Here is a 22,188-nt window from a genome sequence, read left to right on the forward strand (position 1 = left end):
ACCTTTGCTGAAGCAAATTGAAAAACAAATCAAAGCAAAACAAACCACACACATACAAAAATTATTACCATTACTCACACCTCCCCCCAAAAAAACCCAAAAAACCTCCCCCCAAAAAACAGGTTGCAAGACTGCTGTAATGTCCCTTCTTCAAGATGAAAAAAGCAATAGAAAATGGCAGGGGAGGCCTGGTGTGGCGGGGGGAGTCAGGCTGGAAATTCCCTGGCAGCAGCCACTGACAGGACAACTGTGTCCTCCTCCAGCTACCAGCCTTCCCTAGAGAGCCCCTGCCTCCCTTGGCGGGGAGGGAGAGGTGGCTGACACTCACGGGCAGCCCAGAGCTGCCACCTGGCTGCATACCACCACCAGCCTGCTGCCTGGTGCAAAGTCAGCATCGAGGATGCTCTCCCAGCCAGGACTAGTGTTTGCCCCTGCCTGATCCCTCGAGCCCTAGTGTGCGACCCTCAGTGCAAAGGCTTCAGTTCACAGTAACTGTGTTGCTTCTGCCAGGCATTTCTGCAAGGCTGCCACTGGTGCGTGCTAAGGACAAGCCATCTGATCTTGCCATTTTGGGTTTTATGACCAGCTACTCCAAAGAAATGAGCTTCTGAATTACATCTTCTAAATCTAGGTATGAAACCTCGAACTGTATTAATTTGTAGCCTCATATTTGTTACAGAGGAAACCAAGTGGTTAATGTGAGGTGTTAGATGCCTAGAGATGTGGGTCTGCCCCACGGCTCTGCTCTGGGCCAATGAGCCTGGTTGTTCACAATGTGAAGGCAGAGGTGGGTGTTTCTAATGCCACACAGTGTACTGGTATACCTAAGCATTGCTGACCTAATTCACCATGTGAACTCTGAGAAAGCCTTTTGTAAAAGTTTATACCAGTACTACTATCTCCTATGCCACACAAAGAAAGGTATTCAAACAGCCAAAGGAATTTTTGTCTTTGAAAATGAGTTTGGTGGGTTTCTTTGAATTATTTTTTGCTATCTGAGATCAACAAATGACATCTAAATCCTGCTGGACTTGCATGATATCGCAAGGAGACCCAACCTTTTGGCCTCATTGTCTTGGAAACATCTGGAGGAGGACTCCAGGTATTTAGCTGTCACACATTCTTGACTGCAGTGCTGGTTTTTAGACCAGAACACTTTACTGGCGTAGGCATTCTCCTTCTTCGACTGTCTTTTTATCTCACCTTCATCCACTAAAGGCAGATAAATTATTTTCAGCGTTTTACACTACAAATCAAAAATCAGTCTGCAGTTTGTACAGGCCATTCCTAATCTATTAACTGAACCCGGTAACAGGGCATCTGCAGTAACAGAGGGTAAAAGCTTTCAGCTGAACATCTGCAATGTACTGAACTCTGAGTTACCTATGATGGGTTAGAAACAATGGCATTTTAAAAGCTAGCCCAAAATGCCACTCAGGAGACTATTTATTAAACTTTCATCTTTCACTTTCAAAACCAAAATACTGAATTTAGATGACTAGGTGATTTAGCCTTCTCCTTATCCATTTCTCAAAAGTACAGAGAATATATATATCTTCTTTTCAGTTGAAGTTTATGCTAGCATACCTGATATATCTTTACCAGCTAGTGCAGGGGTTGCTAACAGTGATGCCAAAACATCACAAAACTGCAGACACAAACTTCGTGATACATTTCTCCAGCTTTCCCTGTGAGACTAGTAAGAGATTCTGGTTTTCTACAGCTGTTCGGTAGTGGTAGCCAAGATATCTTGTAATATAAAGTTTTCTCTGTTACATCCATAAAGAATGAAGTAATGTCTTTGCCCGAAGTATGGAAATACCATAAAGAAAATTGCTATTTCCTAATTTCAAAAAGCATATATGAAGTACTGGAAGGTTTCTTAACTGCCTTCATAGCCACAGAAATTCATGTTGAGAGTATGCAACCGTAAATTTTTATTTTAGAAGGACAGAAGTTTAATTTTACTCATAAAATATAAAAGATAATAAAGTAAGGGGTCAGATGTTTTTAGCCTTAAGTAACAGCACCATTATGATTTAGGTATCAGTCATAAGTTAACTCCAAATCAATATTTGACACTTGCACTATATTTAAATTATATTGCTGTAAAGTACATTAAGAATTCACTGTTGAGAATACAGTTATTCCATAGATCAGGCTAAAGAAGTGCCAATGTAACAAACAATATATAACTGTAAGTATGTTTCCCGCAATAAAGTTCCAAAATCCATTCTAAATAAATCTTGTGTAATATCTCATTATAACTCATAATTTAGTTATATGAAGAATTAAAGAAATAAATCATGGCTATTCTCTGATACTCTGGATGTTTTATCTCTGCCCTTAAGAATCATTTCACATGATAATTGATTGCTGGAGCCATATCTCTTTTCTCAAGGGTGAATAAGAAAAACTTCACAAAATTATTTTAGAGCTTTGGGACCTACATGAGGATGTGATATGCACTTATCAGACCTCCAGAAACCACAAGTATAGTGAAATCTCCTATCACTGTATGAGTCAGGGATTAGCAAATACACTTCCTTTATTACCATGACAATTGATTAGAGGAAAATCATAGCTACATTGCATGCTCCTGAAGTGGAGCAGTTAAGCGTTTTCAGGAGTCAGACATTCAGTAATACAACCATGTACCGCTGTGGTGCCAGGATGGGGAGAGTTATTAGATCACCCTGAAGCTGTTTCATCCTACCGCTGACCCTACTTAGCACTCTCTGGCATTACTAGGCTATACAGATCTAAAGCTACAAGCACAATGGGAAATGAGCTTGGCATAGGAATGCTTCCAACTTTCAGCTAATTCAGACAGTTTGACACTAAAAGTTACCCCTGTCAAGCTAAACTGAAATTAGCTAGAATGTTTTAAACATTAGTAATGGCTTTTGTTAGGACTAAGTTTTCTCGTGAGGCCATAAAAGCCTAATAAACTTCAAGGTGGAAGGGGTAAAATGAAATACCCATACAAACCTAAAGATGCAAATGGTAACTGATCCAAAAAACAATTAATTTATTGTTCTGAATTCTCTGCTTCCTTCCTCACCTCTTTTAGTTATACTCTCCTGAGAAATTGTGTTAACTTACTCAAGTCCTTCACCTACTTCTGCTAATGCAGAAAGTCAATGGTGCTAGGAATGGGCCTTCTGCCACTGCAACCTGAAGTCTTGTAAACCCTCCCAAAAATCATGGGAAAGGAGCTGAGCAGGGTATAAACACTTGCCAAAACAAAGCCTTTCCCTGCAGAGTTTCCAAGGCAAGAACATCGTTTTGGTTGTGTGTGAGCTCCAACGGGCACCAGTAGCATTTCAGAAATCAGAGGCATCATCCATATCAAAAGTCAGAACGATCCCAATTAGGAGCTGCCGTTTTCAAATGGCCATAGCCAGATGACAGCGGTTACCCCAGCTGGACAGCCTGAAGCTGGTTGGGGTATTTGTACACACATCCACTTTACAGGATTGTAAGCAATGGCAGAGGTTCTCTTAAAGGCAAGTGACAGCAATGAAATTTCTTATTAGTTTTGGTCTCTGATGTGTGTCATGTTGTAACAGTACAGGTAGAAAAAGAGCATAGCAGCCTGCCTTCCAACACAACCACAGCTGCAGATTTATACTTTTGCTAACACCTTAGACTATGGTCATACCCTGTATCACTGATTTTTCCTCCACTAGAAGTCTAATCCATTTTCTATTTCTAGTCTCACAGGAAAATGACAGATCAGTATTAAGACCCTGATAGCAGTAATTTAGAGAAGCATCACAATCTCTTGTGCCCTACCATCAATTAGTTTCTCTTCCCACTACCCCTTCCTACAGAAACAGGCTTGTGTTTTCCTTCCAGGGAAGGCTGTTGTGAAGTTGGTGATGTAGCAGCTCTCATACTTAATTTCTTCCAGATTCCAGTGCCTTATTAGTCTGACCACAGTAATATTATTCACTCATAGCTGTGGGGTCCCAAAGATTTGTACTGAGTCATTTCTCATTAACTCTAAAGACAGTCTGTCAACTGCAATAGGAGTCTATCTTAGTATCTTAATTCGATGTATGTGTGTGTGGCAGAGCGACAGTTAAATAAATCAGAGAAGACCTGTGGGCTTCTAAAGTTTTACTGCATGTCTCTCCATAACTGATCTGGCATCTGGCAGGGATGAGAGTATGGATGAGAGCCAGCTTGCTACGGAGACAGGCAATACTGATGGTGGAACAACTGGAAGATGAAAGACAATTATTGAAGCATTGGGATGAGAGTGTGGCTTCAGATGACATCGCTGAATCTGGAGAACTGGTGCCTACATTTAGAAGATGAGGTAAAAGGAACAGTGAAAAACAGATTTTTGAAACTTGATTTTAGTGCGAAGTAACCCAGAGCCAAGTAGTTCTAGAAAAACACGCAAATTCGGTTTTCATTCTTCTGGCTTCTGAGAGGAACGCAGAACTTAGAGGCTGGTAATGGCACAGAATGGGCAGGTACCTGTTTATAAGAAGCTGTCCCATAGGAAAAAAAAAACACTGAATGCATTGTGTTCTATTTTTGGTACTTTTAAGTATTTGTCACACTAATGAAGCACTTTGCAATGTGAACAGGTTTTGTTGTTTGTAAATGTAAATAAAATAATCATAGTATAAAAACATCCAAGTAGGGTTTTTTTAAATATCAAGAACAGAATAAAAAAAAGTGAGAGAAAAAACAGTGCTGAAAACCACATATAACCAACAATAAAAAGTTTAGCATGTTTAGATATTCTCCTAAGCAGAGAGATACAACTATCCAGCTGCAGAGACAGGAAATAAAAATAAAAATATTTTGATATTGCTATATATATTTGAATTCTCTAGTATATTAAAACACAGAAGTCCAGTCAGTATACTGAGATATTTATATCGAGGTAATTAGAGAAAAAAAATGCAGTGCAATATGCTTTGCTTTTCTTTAATAGCATATATAGCACAGCCAGCTAAACCAAAGAGTGTTTTTCACAAATTCAGCAGCAACTCTGTTTGTTCTGAAATGCTCTACCATTGTCTTTTCTAAAGACATGAACAATTGCCAAAGTATGATAAAATCTTCCTACATTTCTTTTTATTTTTTTATTTGAAGAGTAGTTTGGGGAATAATCTTCAAGGCTCAAATTTATTTTTTTTTAGCTTTTACTTTGTGGGAGTTTTAACCTTCCTGTAATAATATTGATAAAGAACTTGGAGAGGGGGAAGAAATAAAGAAGTTGTTGTATACCTGCCTTCTCACATGTCTGCCTAATAGCAGAATTTATTTTGGTGAAAATAGTAGTGGGAGCCAAGGTACAATTTCTATCACATTTTTCAATCCTAGTGATATTTAGATCCAGGAACTGGTTAAAATTCATTTCTAGGATACAGTATGCTTCAAATGCACATTTTAATTTTCTCTATACCAAAATAAGGAAAAAATGAATTCTTCAGCACAGTGTAGCTGTGAAGATTAAAATGCCAAAGTACTTTTCAGTGATTTCCCCAGCTTGCTTATACATGTCATTGATTTTTTTTTCTTCTGTATTAGTCATTCCTGAGAAGCCTGAGACTGAAAAAATAAATTACATGTACTTGCTAATAGTAAGCGTGGATAGAATGAAGCCTTTTTCACAGACCCTAGTTCAGCATTTTGTTCGAGCATATGCAGAGATTTTCTGGGCAAACTTTTGCAGCAGGTGACTGAGGCAGGCATCTGTCACACACTGGAGAACACATCTGGCCCAGATGTTGATGGAACAGAATGGAAGCCACACAGCTTTCCATAAAAGTATACCACACATCTGTATGTCTTTGAGCACAGTGCCATGACTCATGTGCAACATTTTTATCTGCTCCAAGATCCATACTCTACAACCAGCTGACTAGTGATTCGCAATGACCATGGGGAGCACTGAGTGGGCATGACACTACAGCACTTTTTAAAGGCGTGAAACAGAAGCACATAGGAGAGCATAAGAAGCCATCACTTGAATGAGTTATATGCTCCATTTCTAGGCACTAATAGTTTGCTGAGCCAGAACCACAATAAAATAATGCACTCTGCTGGCTCAGCTCCTTGCATGCTATAAGTTTCAAATCTACACAAAGAAAACTGCTGCTCATAGTCAAGTCATTCAGAGAGCAAGTACAAGATATAATGGACAAAAAAAAAAAAAGTACTACAAGTGATAGAAGGTTCCCTGTTGCCCTATCACGTGTTTAGTATGCCTGCATGTGTTCCTGAATGCAGATTTAGTGAGCAAAGGTTCTCCAATAGAAGTCAAAAATAAACACTAGGGACTCCCTAACACTTACAGTTCAATTGCATTGCGCCACAACTTCCTGAAGAATGAAGAGTTTAAGAAAAATCGAGGTTCTTTTTTTCTGGTTGGACATTTTTAAGTTATCTTTTGTAAGACCACATAAAATGATTTAGTTCTCAAAGAATAACTGAATTACATAAATAAAACATTACATAAAAGATGTCTCAGTACAATTTATGTGAAGTGAATTTCACCAGGACCGGTCTATTGTAGAAAATTCAGCTTATCTCTTCCTGATCCTTTTATTCTATCTAAACATAGAAATTTATGTCAGTTCAAAAAAATCTATTACTATTTCTCATAACTGAATCCATTATTTTCCCTCCATGATCCATCAGGTAAAAACAAGTGCAATAGATAGCTCTAGCAGAACCTTGAATATAAAAGGCCTCAAGAACAGAATAAGATAAACCCATCTCGCTGTGCACTATAACTGGAAATGATAACCCTGATGTTTAATTTAAAACAAGTCATAGCAAAGACTTCTCAATATAATTGTTATCTGTCATATAACTAAAATTATTATAGAATGGAATTGGACTTGGAAAGGTATAGTTTTGCTTGTTGCATTGCCTGTAAGTAAATTGAACTCTGTGAAGGTTTGTCACCCTTTGCTGCCTTCTTCCTCCAATCTTTCTCAGTAATGGATCCATTTGACTGCAAAAATATGGAGAGAAAGAGCTGAGAACAAATGATTAAACTTCCATATTACTCTTTACTTCCAGAGCTTTGCTGATTCCATTGTATTGCTGATTTTTCGCTCCCTTTTCCCCCTGCCAGCCCAGGGAAAAAAGAGACACTAAGTTAGAGCTCTAACGAAAGTGGCAGCATTTCATTGGTATAACAGCAGTTTACAGACAGGCAAAATAAGGGAGCAAGGGCAAGTGCATGGATTTAAGCCAGAAAGAGGAACCACTGGATCTCATAGTAGCATCTACGGTTTCCAAGTTTGGCCTCAGCTGGACTGTTGATAGTGGCAAAGGGCCTCTACCAGGCATCAGACTTTCTCAGAGCAACTCAGTGCAAGATGAATGTCTTAGCCCCATCACCTACTTGCCTTCCTGCCTTTCCTTGCTTTCCACTTCTGCTAAGAAAAGAGGGTGCACTGGCTACAGGACACACAGCAATGGGGTGGAGATGGTGTTCAGTCATGGAAAACAAAGGCTGACTGAACCTCTTCATCTACAGGACATTGCCTTGGGGAGGTCAAATATGCATATGCTACCTCAAAGACGAAGACAAATAAACTAATTTATCTGATGCAGTGTCTGTAATGAGACACTTCAAAGTAAGTCTACCTCCTGCTTTTAGACAAAGCTGCAGCTTATCTCCCACTCTGGGCCAGCACATACTAGAGGCAGTTGTCAGATCCAAACTCCATTAACTAGCTGTGGCTGTGCAAGCATCCACAGCGAAAGTACAAGAGATAAAATGGCAGGATGCAGCAGTAGGGGAACATGCCTGCCGGCAGCAGCCTGCTGTGCCAGGCCACATCACCTGGAGGACATCACATGCGGGTGCCTGCTCCTCACAGAGCTCAGCAGGATGCAGCTCACTTGCAGCTTCTGCTCCTTTCAGCTGAAGGTGGTTCCTGAGGTCACACTTGGTAGAGGGAGCTTGAAATACCTAATTTCAGTTCACACACACCCCTCAACAAAGAGTCTCATTTCTCCTGGATACCTTCACAGCATCAAACAGAAAGAAGCCCATCAGGAGTGCTCCAGAGGAGAAATGCAATTTTGGCACACTGATTCACCATCTCAAGGAGCCTTTCTCTCTCCTTTGACTATAGGAGAAATTAAGGAGCAAAGTATCCATTTTAGCTGAAAAAACAGATATTCTATTCCCTGTATGTTAAAGAGATATTTATTGCATAGGTCTGCTTTCTTCAGAATTACTGGCATCACTTCAGTGGAGTCCTACAAGATCTTTCTAGCGTCCACCCAAGGGCAGTGGCCAGCACACAGGAGCTTAGACCAGTTGGTATAATGCAGAATCCTGAAAATTGCTATTTCCCTGCTGTCAATTTTTTGACTTTTTCCTGGCAACTCATCTCCTGTGAACTGCATGCATCTGTGCTCTTTAAGATTATATTTCTTTTATCAACAGTTTTTTTGAGCTGGGCAAACTCAATTTTTATTTGCAACATTCTCCATGTTTTAAGTCTGAAACATCATGTTAGAAATAGTGCTTGAACACCAAGATTGCAAGCTTGACGCAGAGATCTTTCCAAATAACGGCATTCCTGCTCTTATTACATAAACCTACTCTGTGGGATTTGCTAACCTCATACTGTAACAGTGTTAAACACAGCTACCAGCCAGATGGGAGATGCATGGATTGATGGAGGTTTGATAATCATAAATAAAATCTTGTTGGGGCCATGAGCCAGTAGCTAGCATGATTCTCAAAACAAATATGGATGGAGGACAGTAGGAGACTTTGCCTGGGAGTCTCCCAGTTCCTACCATGCCAATTCTTATCACGATGTGTTTGGCAAAGCCATCTGACATCTTCTTTTAGAGTGGATGACTACTTTCCAAAATTGCATGGATGCTATGACAGCTAACTAATTATCACTGTGTTGTGCTTTAGAAATGTAATTAGTATAAAGAGGGTTAGTAAGGAGAAACACTGCACAAAAAATGAAGGTGAACAGAGACAGAATGCTAGAAAGACTCTAAGTGTAGTAAGATAGAAAGAGAAGAATACATAAAGAAAGGAGTTTTGAATAGCAAGTACATAAGAGATATGTATGAAAGAAAAAGGTGTGCTGCCTTCCAAAAGTAGAGGAGGGGAAAAGGAAATTAAAAATTAGAAGCAAGGCACTGAGATGAATGGATTTAAAGTAGAAAGAGAAGAAAAGAAAATGAAAAAGATGTAATAAAAGCCACCCAGCCTTTAAAGTAATGAATCTTTTCATTTATTTATACCCTTTTGATATTAGAGGAAAATGGTAGCACACTTACACTGAGCTCACACTATGTTAACACAGTACAGCTCTTAATTCATGGATTATGTTGCTAAATAATTAACTGATGAATCATAAGTAAATAATTAAAACTTGGTTCTCTAAGCCTCACAATTGAGAACATAAAACTGTCACAGTGATATCAGATTTTAGCAGAACTACTATTGTAGTTAATTAGAAAAACCGCAAAAAAATTGTAAAATCTGTAGCTGTAGAGACTTGCTAGCAGAAGCACCTGGGTTCCATTTCCCCATAGAATAAAATGGATCATCTATTATTTAAATCTCCCATATTAAAGTTACATCTGGAGAAGATGGAAACATGGATTGTTAGTTCATCTGCAAAATACTTAGACCTGAACTGGGCCTTGTCCTTTTGGAGTGGGTCTGTGACTTGGGCAGCAGGATAGGAAAGGGTGTCACTCTAAAAGACTAAGACATTATTGAGTTCATGTTAAAATACCTTTTTGTCCAATATCTCTAAAATTAAGAACTATAAAACAAAACCTTACACTTCAACGGACAATAACTCATTGGTTCTGTGGCAGCATTTAACAACATTAAGAACAAACAGCTTCAAAAAACTAATAATTTGTTTATTCTTGTAGAAAAGGAAGAGTAGACAAACCAAAAAAAAAATCACTTTTTGCATCCACCAAATAAAATAATTCCTTTTCTCCCATGATATTGAAAAAGCATGTGTACTTCAAGTCTAAGCAAGGCAATTAATCTCAATTCTGCCATCATCACAGTCACAGTTATTTTTTTTTTTTTTTTTACAGTAAGAGGAGTCTGGAAGCACAGATCCCGCTGTGCAGACCCATCACATTCCTTCATGACATCAACCTGGTAGAAATCAAAAATCTAAGAAACAGCAGATAATTATTCCAATAAAGAAATTACAAAATGCTACAACGGTTATTGAACAACACTCATTTAATTTGTTCATTGTGATCTGTTATTTAAAAAATAAATAGAAGACTTTTTATTTTTCAGAAGCATGCACCCTTCCAGCTTCCTGATGCTTAGTCTTGTGGAACACTTGCCAGCAGAAAAAATTTTTAGTGTCTTTGAGTATCCGCATGGGGATGAAAATGTGGCAGAATTTCTCGGCACCCCCTAATAACCTCCACACCTGAGGTTAGGCTGATTTCACAGCCCCACACCCTTCAGCCATGTTGGGTAGCATCTGCCCCCAGACTCGGCCTGGGGGTTCACTTCACCATGTCCTGGGCATGAGCGTAGGAGGAGTCGTCAGTCTCGAAGTAGCACTCCAGCTGCCCGCAGAGAGCCTCAAAGGTGGGACGCCCGCACGCCTCCGCACTCCAGCACTGCAGCATCAGCTGATAGAATGGTGCCGGGCAGGTCTCTGGCTGAGGAAGTCTGTACCCTTTGTCCAGCATCTGGATCACCTGGTGTCCTGGCATACCTGCAAGCCGAAAGGAATTCATCGGGATACTTGGGGTCTACTAAGCGACACCATGTGTCCCTATCTCTTACCAAGAGGAGGTAATGGGATGCTCCCCTGTGAGGTGCAAGTGCAGGCTGAGGGCAGAGCTGTCCTCAGCAAGCCCCCTTCGATGGCAACAGCCCACGGGAGTCACCAGAGGACCCCAAACCAGCAGTTACAAACCACATGAAGTATTTCCCAGCCCCCTCACCTCAGCTGCACCACCTGAGCAGCATAGCAAATGGTTCATCTGGGTATGAGGCTTTTCCTCTGCCATCTGGGTTTGCCAGAATTTTTCTGACACCTATTGCCCTTAAATTGTTCCTAAACCTCTCTAGTGTCAGTGACTCCAAAATCTCCCCAGAAAATCTGTCCTGCTGCTGAATTTTCCTCACATTTAGAAAGCTTTCCCTAACGGCAGCCCTAAGTTTCCTCTGGTGCAGCTATGCAATGGCATTCTGCCTGCTCCGTCACCATGAGTCATGTAGAAGAATCCATTCCCCTACCTTTGCTATACTTTTATATATTAAATATTTATATGGCTATAAATTGTTCTGTTCTCTTTCAATTTTAATTTTCTACTCTTTAAATCTTGAATTGTGTCATATTTACTTCTTTTCCCAAATCTCTGAATGGTGTTTCCTCTGTACATTACCCACTGCCACCATAACCTCTTTTCCTAACTGATTACCGAGCTCAAACTCCTGGAAGTAATACCAAGTAAGCAAATAGCCATGGCAAAAGGACATTTTCTACTGTAAATTTACAGATAAACTATGCCTCTGCAAAGGAATAATGCTGAAAGTACTTTCAGACAATAACAAGAATCATAGTGTGACATATCATTTATACTTGAATATCTCATTTATGCGTGTGTGTATGTGTACTTATGCACGCACCTATAGTTTATATAAGAAAGAGCTGATGATTTTTTGCTTTGGGTTTGTTTGTTGGGTTTTTTTTCTGCACCATTTCACAGGAGGTAAGGCTGGGAATCAAAAAGCAAGATCAATTTTTCCTTTTACAGAAAATACCAGTTTGGGACCCTGTGAAATGTAGTTTATGGTGAATGCAACCCCCCTCAGGCCTGTACAGATGCAGCATAACTTTTTTTTGCTTTAGTCCTTCCCTTGTGTTCTCACCAGCACAAAATGAGTCACAGTCAATCATCTCACTGATACCTTGTGTTATGGGAGCCACAGTTCCTTGAGCATTTCTCACAGAGCTAGGAATAATAGCTCCTCTCCTACCATTAAATCTGCTTTTGAGGTTGGTGACATTCCTAATTCTTGTGATCCTTCTCTTTATGAAGACTCCACTGCAATAGTCAAATATAAATGAAGGGGGTAAAAACACCCTGATTCATTTTTCAAACACCTTCTTCCTGAAGTGCCTGTACAGCACTTGACACGTAATAATATGTTCTTCCATGAGATATCCTCAAAAAGATAAATTAAAAAAAAAAAAAAAACCAAACAAGGGCAAAATGGGGGACAGAAAATCCTTCCCTTTTTACACATTCCTAAACTTGGCATCTTTGATCTGACGCTGGAGGGAAATAGCCAGTTGGCTTAGGTGCCTGTGCAATGCATGTTGACTCCGTTGAGGGGAAGCTTGAATGGCTGCTAATCACAGCCTTGGGAAAGCTTCCAGGGAGCCTGGGGCAGCCAGAAGGTCTGACCCTTTAAATGGACCTCATCTGAACAGCCTTCTTTTTGTATTTACAGTTTTAACCCTTTAACATGCCTGTAGTACAGGCATTTAATATTTTTGTGTGCCATTCTTAAAGCAAGAAAACATTGGACATCATTCTCTAGGTAAAAGCACTTACCAGCGTAAGGCATCTTCCCATAGGTGATTATTTCAAACAGAAGTATTCCAAATGACCAGACATCTGACTTAACGCTGAATTTGTTGTAGCGGATTGCCTCCGGGGCTGTCCATTTCACTGGGAGTTTTGTTTCATGCCTAGCTTCATATACATTTTCATTTTCTACCTGTCATGGGTAAAACGAAGCAAGCCTGATTTCAGATCTGCTTCAGCAAAGCACTTAAGCACCTGACCAAGCTAAGCATGTGCTTAATCTTACCCTCTTTTACACAAGCAGTTGCCTTTCATAGTATTAAAGCATGCACTTTCTGAAGTCTATTGTTGAAATGGGCTTCACAGTTGAGAAATGCTACAATTCATCGGAGGCTTTTCTAAAGCATTTATCATTTCAAGAGAGCACACAGCGTTGGAGTGGCTTGTGATTAATTATGACCTGCTACTGTGAATTCTGGACCTGGCATGCAAGATTTCAAAAGTCTGTCAGGAGTGGCAGTGTAAGCATCCTGCTGACACTAGAGACCAAATGGCTCCACGTTTGGTCTTCAGTAAACAGAGAAGGCAAGAGCAAGAGCTAATGAATTTCAGAACCTTTCTTTGGTGATTTATTGCAGTGTTGAAGGGCCATTGACTTTTATAACAATCACTTAAGCAGTTTTCGGGGACCAAAGAACAATCTCTAAGTGATTCCAATTAACATACTAGTTTACAGTGGGTCCAATTAATTCAAATAAAGTGAAGACGAAAAGACTGAAAGACATGAAGAAAAATTATTTACTTGCAGATTTGTAGAATCACATCCTTAAAGTTTTATAGCACAGATATCTAAACTTTGTGAACATTTATTCTCTCTTTAATTCCTAAATGTAATTTAGTGTACATCATTCACATCCAAGCCTTGGTCAGGTTTTTCACATGCAAATCCAGGCAAAGCTGTACAAGATTTTGTTTGTTTGATTGTTTTTAATACAGAATGTATATTTCCCAGCTGTAATCCCCTATAGTTTTGAAAAGACTGGTTCTTAGTTATTTGTATCTACATACTGATACAAGTTGACGTCTTGACCGTAATACTCATCTCTGGAAACAAGAAATTATTTCATTATGCTAATTAATGCACACAGAAATGAAGATTTAATTTCTCACACCTACTCCTTTGGGATCTTTGCATGTGACCATGTTAGTGCTTCAGCTTAGGAGACAAAATTCCTAAGAATGTCTGCCGAGATGACTCTATGACAGAGTGTTTTAGTAAAGTTCAGTTTTAACAAGAAATGTCAACAGCTGTAAATTATTACCCTCTCTAGTGAGGACAGAGGAGAAATATTCATTGTGAGCATTGTTCATTTAAAAATATATATTTTTCATGTTAAAAATATGCAATCTGCACTTATGCATAACTAGAAGAATCAAAATTAAGCAAAAAGCACATTCAAAGTCCCTTGATGCCATTGTCAAGCCATTATTCTATATCTCAGTATGTAATAAATCCAACTCTCTTATGAAATTCAATTTCTGCTGCTTGAATGGAAGAAAACAAACAAGAGCAGAGGGCTTTTTCGTCTGTTCTTCCTTCTCAGTGCAAGAACATAAATCAATATAAACAATAAGACGATCTCAGAAATTATGGATTACATATTGAAATCCATAAAATATAGCAAATCAAATCCTTCCAACTCTGATCAAATCATTTTCTGAGCTAGGAAATATCATTTCTAAACCACAGCTCTTTCCTTGGGTGATCTTGGTCAGCTTTACTTGCCATTCCATGTCCTCAAGGGCTAGAGAAAAAAAAAAATAGTGCAATGGCAAAAAACTTGCAACTGCATCCAATTTAAAGCTCTGAGAGCTCACTTTGTGAACTCCACTGTTAGTCACAGAGAGACATAAGGACCTTTTAAGATTTCTACCTACACTCCCAAGCATCATGGAGGCAATGGGGAAGTGAACAAGGAGAGAATAGCTGTCAATACATTTTTTTATGCCTTCCCTTACAGGCTCAGGAATATAATTTTGCCATCATTCCTGTGATCTCGCTCCATGTGGCAGACACTAGTGTTGTGGATAAAGGTTGTGCAGCAAAGGATATTGCTTGACAGGCTCCTTCCTTGGTGGCTGAGTGGGAAGCAGACCACGAGGATGCCATCTTCAGAGTGACACCCAAGGCACAGGCCTCTAACTTTGCATGGAATAACGCAGTTAGAGGTTACAAGTGAACAAGTTAGGGGTCCTTTTCTCCCTGGGTATGCCTTTTGCCATAACCCAGCAATTCAGAGGCTACAGTTCATCCTTTTTAGTTGACCTCTTCCACCTTGTTCCCCAGAGTTAATCTAATTCGTCCTCTCACAACCCACCTTAAAAACTCTTGCAAGTCCAAAGTCTGCCACTTTGTAAACACTGTGCTCACCAACAAGAACATTCCTGGCTGCCAGATCCCGATGGATATAGTTCTGAGATTCAAGGTAAGCCATCCCGGAAGCCACCTGAGCAGCCATGTCTACTTGATGTGGGAGAAAGATTTGGGAGCCTGCATCTTCTGTTTAAAAAGATGACAAGGATAACATAATATTTACAGTATTCAGATATAAATACATAACAGGTGGCTGGATCAAATAGACAACACGAATCAACAAAACCATGCAATATAATAAAGTAACATCCCAACCAAATGACAGAGGTTAGCGAATGACGCTACTTAAAGTCATTCAGCTAGTTTCACAATAAATGAGCAACAATGCTTGCCCCATCTTCTCTAAAAGAATATATACTAAATGCAGCAGTTGATCTAGGGCTGGAAAGAGCTTCTGACACAGTCCATAGAAAAAGACATTTATCTACCGATAGTAATGCAGATGTTTGTCTTTCTGACAAGTGTATATCCCGTTCCAAACTGTGAGTAAAAGTTAATGTCTGTACTTGCTGGGTGTAGCCAAAGCTGACTAAAGATGGAAAAGCACAAAATTATGCTGGTTCCCTGTTCTCCAATGATTCTTACTAGGAAATATACCATCTGCTGTCAAGTGTAACTCTCATTTTCACTTTCCAGTCCACTTGACTGCTTCACGCTGTTATCTCTGTTGCTGCTACTCAACAGCAGGACTCCTTGAGCTGCTTTCAAGCTGCCTGCTTCTCTTGTAGAACTTTCTGAAGCAATGTGCATGCCGTTCCCACAACTGTAAGATCAGCAAGTCCCAGAAATAGAGATTTGGCAATCAAAGATCGGCTGTTCAAACAAAATAGTAGAAGAAGTTTGAGCAGAGCAACTTGCCTCCACAAATGAAGCAAGGAGGCTTAGGCCATGATAAACTGCAACTAAAAATAGTGAGACAGGTACTCAGAAAAGAGTCATTGGTGTATAACACATTAGAATTCAGGGTATTTGTGGCATTTTGGGGACAGCTGACCTCACAGCAAATACTTTGTACCACAAGGTATTCTAGGTAAGCCAAATCAATATTATAGTCAAGCACCACTGTCACCCAAACCCAAACACTGCAGCACTGAAGAATGAGTGTCTACCACTGTAGCCTCTAATACTCAGAACGGTTTCTGTTTCAGAATCTTATCAATATCAAAAAGCTGAGTGCTTGCTGCTACATTTATTGGTAGTCTTCCTTTCTCACTGAGGATCGTGACTTTTTCTTACTGCATCTGAGTTAAGGAAATAAAACATTTTGTAGCTGGCAGTTTTCTGTTCCTTATTTTGAATTGATTCGTAATGAAAGTGTGTCTTACCATTGTTTTGAATAGCCTGCTCCAGTTCTGCCATTTTATCTTTTTAACCTTGTAATCATTCCTTATGAAGAGTGAAATTTTAATTTACTCATCTAATTCTAGTTTACTAATCTATTCTGCAATCTCCAGGCCTTGAATTTCCTGCATATCTGGATGTTCTGAGAGGAATAGGTAAAAGAAATGAATTTTAAATTATTACATTTGCCCTGTATGTCTATTGTCTTATTTCCTTTTTGAAGCTAAACTCATTGTTATGATAATCCAGCACTAAGATTATTTACTTCTATTGTTGACTCAGAAAGTCTTTTCCTCTCCCACACATAGGTTTAATAGCTGCCTTGACCGTTTAAAGAGAAAGGGAGAAAAATGAGGCTATATGAAAATCTATGGCTTAACCATCAAGAAAACCCATCACCAGGCCACAGACTAATATAACACTGAAGTTTTTCAGTTCTGATAACTGGCAGACATCAACATTTATTATTCATCTTACTGGACAAAGATATAAATCCTCAAATGACACATGTTGTATTTAATCAGAAAATAACTACATATGTACAAGTACTTTGCATGAGTCCTGGGTTTTGGAAACTAGCTTATGTGACTGAGTTTAAAATCCCTCTCTCTGTGTTTCCTTTCACACTGCTCCTTCAGCTGCACAGGCTGCTGAAAGCAGACAAGGATGCAGACAGATTCGAGCACCGGTTTGTCATTGCTCTGATGATGCTCCAGGCTGGACTGACACAAGCTTGCTCCAAGAGGCAGAACACAGCAATGTCATGGCAAAAAAAAAAAAAAAAAAAGGATGACTCATAAGCCTCTTGTTTAATGAGATGCCTCAGCACAGAATAGGAGTTAGAGCTGTTAAACCCTTATTCCCTGCAGGACACACAGGTGGACTGTGTTAAAGTATAAGGATGAGATCCACCTTAAATGGTTGCAACTGAAGACTATTTCTTCCACTGGGGCCTGTTTGGGATCCCAGATCAGGCTGATCTGCATTTAGCATGTGGGCTGAGGGAGGAGAAGAAGCTACCATTGCCCTGGCTGCTGCAGTATATTTTGGAGGGTTTCTCTCTGTGAGCCAGTTCTGCACTGCTACTCTTCTGGAATTAAAGAAGGGAAAGCTGTAATGAGGAACCTCAGCGGATCAGGAGCTGCAAACTGTGCACAAAGATGAAGCAGGAGTCTCTCTGGGATCTGAAATTCAAATCATGTATGGTTGTCTCATAAAGATTTCTGATTATATCTCCAAAATCCATTAGGCCAGTCAAGCAAGTTCAAGTATGGCCCTGAGTTAGTACAACTACAGAGGTTTCCAGGCTAGCTCCTATCTGGATGGTTGAGAGCTGTTTGGAAGAGTTTCCAGCTCTATTCATATGGATGTACATTTGCTTTAGTCTGTTTAAAAGTGTTGTAAAGAAGGAAAAACTACAACAAAAAAAAAAAACAAAAAAAAAAACACAAAGTTAATATAACTTCCACACTCAAAACCTGGCACTACCGGTGAATTTATAAAACTTTCCCATGGCTTATTCTTTATCCTATGAAAATGTAGTCCCTCCATGTCCTTTTTTGACTAATATTTTTAGACAAAACTATCACCCTTATATGAAATATTTATTAGAGAAAATATTAAAGAAGGCTTAGGGTCTGCACCCTGTTCTAAAAAATCAATTACAACATCTCATATAGGAAAGACAAGAAAATATTCTCATTGACAGATGTCTGACAATAAATAAATAAATAAACAAACAAACAGCACTTTCCCCAGTTCAGAGCATTGCCTCTGTAATAATTCACTGAACTTCAAGACTACATCCCTGCCAAAACAAGCTCCGGGTCTATCAGAATTGATAAAAACCCTCATACGTTTATGACAATTTCATTCACATCCAATAACAAAGAAAAGTTTTCAGTTGCATTTTTCTCATACTGGTGTCAGCTCAATAACTTTGCATAGCAGTGTTCATCAAGAAGTGTCCCAAAGTACATTCACAGGGAGCACAGGGAATTCACATGTCCATCATTCTTAAGTCGCTGTCATTATGGTGGAATGCAGTAGTCATTATGCATTAAATATTAGGGATTTTTAAAGCTGAGAAAAACAGACTATGCATTTATAGGAAGGGAAATTCAACCAAAGAATGAATTCTGGACTTCCCCTCTGTACCAGTGTGCCGTATTTACCCATAGTGCACACATAGACAGCAGCCTTTTGGAAATGTTTTTCTGGTTCCTGCAGTGGCTGAGTCTCAGGAATGCTTATCAGGAACTGTGCACTGACCAGCAGTCGATATAGATCACTTCCAGTCACAGAGCTCTACACAAACTTTAAATCACTTTCCTTATTACACTGATGGTAATGACTTCTCTCTGAGCAATACCTTTCAAAACACCTGGATCTCTGCTTCCACCTTCTAGTTCTGTTTATTCCCCTGTACATAGGTCATCAGACATGGGGAGATACCACTAGGCTGTGTTTCAACTGGCCATTTTTATGGTTATCTTGACAGGTGCCTAGAAACCAACTGACCTTCCACCATCTCTCTTGATGCAGGGCTACAGGAATGAGCACTTACGCAAAGATCAGGCTGCACACATGCTGCTCACAGCATGGGCAGCTGCTGTGCATATGCTGGCAACTGACCCACTCACAGGCTACGGCACTGATGTGTCCTGGACACCACGCACAAACAGACCAGTTTTCACCTCTGCAATAGCTGTGACTCATCCTGGCTTTCTCAAAGGTATTTCTCCTGTGCAATAAATGCTTTCATGCACAGCAATCATTTCCTGATCTGCCAGGCTTCAATCAGATAAGGAGCAACTTTCACACAAAGGCACCAAAGATGAGAATTTAAAGGAAATTTGTGCTTTGCTACCTCTGACCACTAAATGTCTACAAAACTGAAGATGATCTGGCCCAAGATTGTTGCAGCCTCTCTCTGCACAGTTCCTGGTGGAGTTGTCCCTCTACCAGAGATTTCTTTAGCTGCAATTGTCCCTGGACTGAGTCTCACTTAAAAAATGGTTCCACAGAGAAGATGGGGAAAGGCATGTGTCATGGTAAATGCTGTCTGTGGTACTTCACAGGGCTTTGCCTTATGGGCTGGAGACAGAGAAGGAATTTAGCAAGACGATCACAGTGAACATTTTGTCTTCAAGACATCATTAGAGCTTTAGAGACATTTGACATCTCAGAGACATCTACTAAACTGCAAATGGGTAACAACAGTAGAATCAAGCATTTCTCAATAGCAGGGGTGAATTAAAGTGCAATCATTATGCTAGTCTGTTCCAGACTGTACAACTTTATTTTTAATTATTATTTGCCTTTAAAAGAGCACTTTGAGGTGCTGCTGAGATAAAAGCCCTGATGCGAATAGGTAAGGGACAAATTCACAGTGAAAGGTTATCCCTGCCTAGTAATAGATTTCAAAGCTGTTAAGTACATTTTGTGGAAGTGCCTCTATTTCATGTCAAATATGATGACCCATCCTCCTGGATGCTTATATTTTTATTCTGTTGGTGTATGTTCCCATCTACTCATAGAAATGGGTGGAAAAATGTGGGTCATTATGAGGCAAGAATCAAACTGTGAATGTGATTCTCTCCTACTTCTCAAATACTTTGGCACGTCAAAAATTCATAAACCTCTTTCTTCCCTCTTTTCTCATCCTCACATGTGACAAATAATGTAGCTTTTATATTAAACCAGAGTGTTGTAGTTCTATCCTTTATGTTAGTGTATTTGCTAAACTGACAGCTGTGGCACCCCTTGAAATGAGTTTATAGTCATTTGCTTACTTTGAAGGTATTCTAGAAGACTTCCATATCTCATCAACTCAGTAATAATATAAATTGGGTCCTCCAAAGTACAGACAGCATAAAGTTGTATAAGCTTTGGATGTCTCAAGTTCTTCATTATTTGTGCTTCCCTCAGGAAGTCCTTTGGATCCATTGAACCTGAAACAACAGCATATAACAAAACATAAGCCGGTTATTAAAGGCCTTCCTGCCAGCCTGGCAGTCTTAAGGGAATAACTGAGATTGTTTTCTGTCTTTCAAAGTACATTAGCATCTCAAATCTTCACAGTTCCCACAGAAAACAGACAGTGCAGCTGAAATAAATGTTAATGAGTTAATGAGTGAAACATGCCAGTTGCACAGGGACAGAGAACGTATGTGTTCCAGTCACCAGAAACATAAAGGCTAAAATTAACTGCCCCCAGGCCTTGCCCAAAGAGAAAAAAGTGAGGCTACAATGTTAAATGATATAATTTAAGCAAACAATTATGTTATAACTGGTTAACGAAATGACCAGAAACTGAGGCAAGAGTGCCTAGATAATGAGCATAAAATTTCTGACAGAAAATTGGTGCTGCAATAAGAATTTGTTGCGCTGTTTTTTCAGCTTCAGCAATCAAAACCTGAAAGCACTGAAATGACTTTAGCATATAAGGAGTAGACGTGTTCATTTTATATACATAAATACAAATAACTATTTATAATGTTCACATGATAGCAACCTTATTAGAAATACCAATGTATGCACAGATGTAGCAGTAATTTTACACTCCCTTAAATGCAGAAGTATCTTAACAGCTAACGATCCCAAATTTTAAGTGTTACATAAAATCATAATATCTCTAGTCCTATTCATATACACAGTGAGCCAGTGCATAAACTATGCCAAAGAAGCAATACAGAAATGGCACACAGAGCTAGAGTCAGTGGCAAATTTAGGATTAGAGGTCATATGTCCTGAAAAGGAGATTAATTAGAAAAAAAAATGCACAAAGGCACAAAGTTTCATTAAGAAAAGATTACAATGAAGGTTTGGGGAAAAAAATCTACCCATCTAGTCTGCTCTATGCCATGTTTAAAAACAAACTCTTTTCTTAGTGTAAGCAGACTGAGTCATTTGAGAAGCCAAGGCTGCAAGAGTAAGATTCTTTATGTTTTCTTAACATTAGGTAAATGACAAGGTTCATTGGGAGTTTGGCTCTCTTCCAAACATGGATGTTTAAATGAAGTGAAATGCTGGGAGGATGCTAAATGGCTCAGCAATAAAACTGCACCAGAAAAACTGTTCTACAGAATGAACTGGCAAATCAGCCATTGGCCACCTTCACCCACCACCTACCTTGAATGTCGCCTCCTGAAAAGTGCTCCAACCTATTTCTCAAAACATAGCAATAATGTGTGATTTCATATCCTTGCATCAATGCTAGAGGAATGACTCAGAAATGCTTCTGACATAGACTTTATGAAAAAAAAAAAAAAAAAGAGCCACTTGACATTGCAACTTGTGAGAGCAAAGATTATTGCAAGGGACAGGTGCCCCTTTCCCCCCATGCCCTCATACTTTCCTTGTCAATCCCATGGGGTCCAATTTGACAGTACTTTATAGGATGCCATTAGGAGGGATGGTGAAAGTTAATGGATTTCCATTCCATCAATAAATGGACAGCAGCCAATAATACATCTACTCAACAGGTACAGGCTATACCCATTTTCTTCTGTCACTGTCAGAAGAAAGTGGGAGCCTGCATGAAAAGTAAATGAATCATACTTGGTCTGGATAAAGCAGAGATTATGACAGTCAGGTGGGGAAAAAAAAAATACCTGTAATGTTATGTCCTTTTCCTGTTTGGAGCAGCATAATATTTACAGATTTATTTGAACTTTCCACCAATCATAGACTCAAAAAAACAAAGCCTAGGGTTGTCTTTATAGGGTTTAGACTCACTTTGATACTGATTTAACATTGTGGTCCATTTGCTTACTCTTTTCAAGATAGATGCATTTGTTATTGAAATCATCCTAAAGTCTACAAAGAAGCTGCATGGTGTGAAGTATTCTACCTCC

At 39.4% G+C, this 22,188-nt stretch overlaps 1 protein-coding gene across 1 annotated transcript in view; it reads right to left on the bottom strand.

Annotated features, from left to right (window-relative positions):
- Positions 1-9,301: 9,301 nt before the first annotated feature.
- The window catches only part of FRK (fyn related Src family tyrosine kinase), a 53,440-nt gene continuing 40,553 nt past the window's right edge, over positions 9,302-22,188 (bottom strand). The window contains exons 5-8 of the mRNA XM_026844053.1: positions 20,125-20,283; positions 14,934-15,115; positions 12,583-12,748; positions 9,302-10,730 (exon numbers count right to left, since the gene is read on the bottom strand). Coding sequence (XP_026699854.1) covers positions 10,516-10,730; positions 12,583-12,748; positions 14,934-15,115; positions 20,125-20,283 — 722 coding nt within the window. The 3' untranslated portion in view covers positions 9,302-10,515. The remainder of the gene's footprint in view (positions 10,731-12,582; positions 12,749-14,933; positions 15,116-20,124; positions 20,284-22,188) is intronic.

This window comes from Athene cunicularia (assembly GCF_003259725.1).
Source record: "Athene cunicularia isolate RWA chromosome 3 unlocalized genomic scaffold, athCun1 chr3_part1, whole genome shotgun sequence".
Lineage (NCBI taxonomy): Eukaryota > Metazoa > Chordata > Aves > Strigiformes > Strigidae > Athene > Athene cunicularia.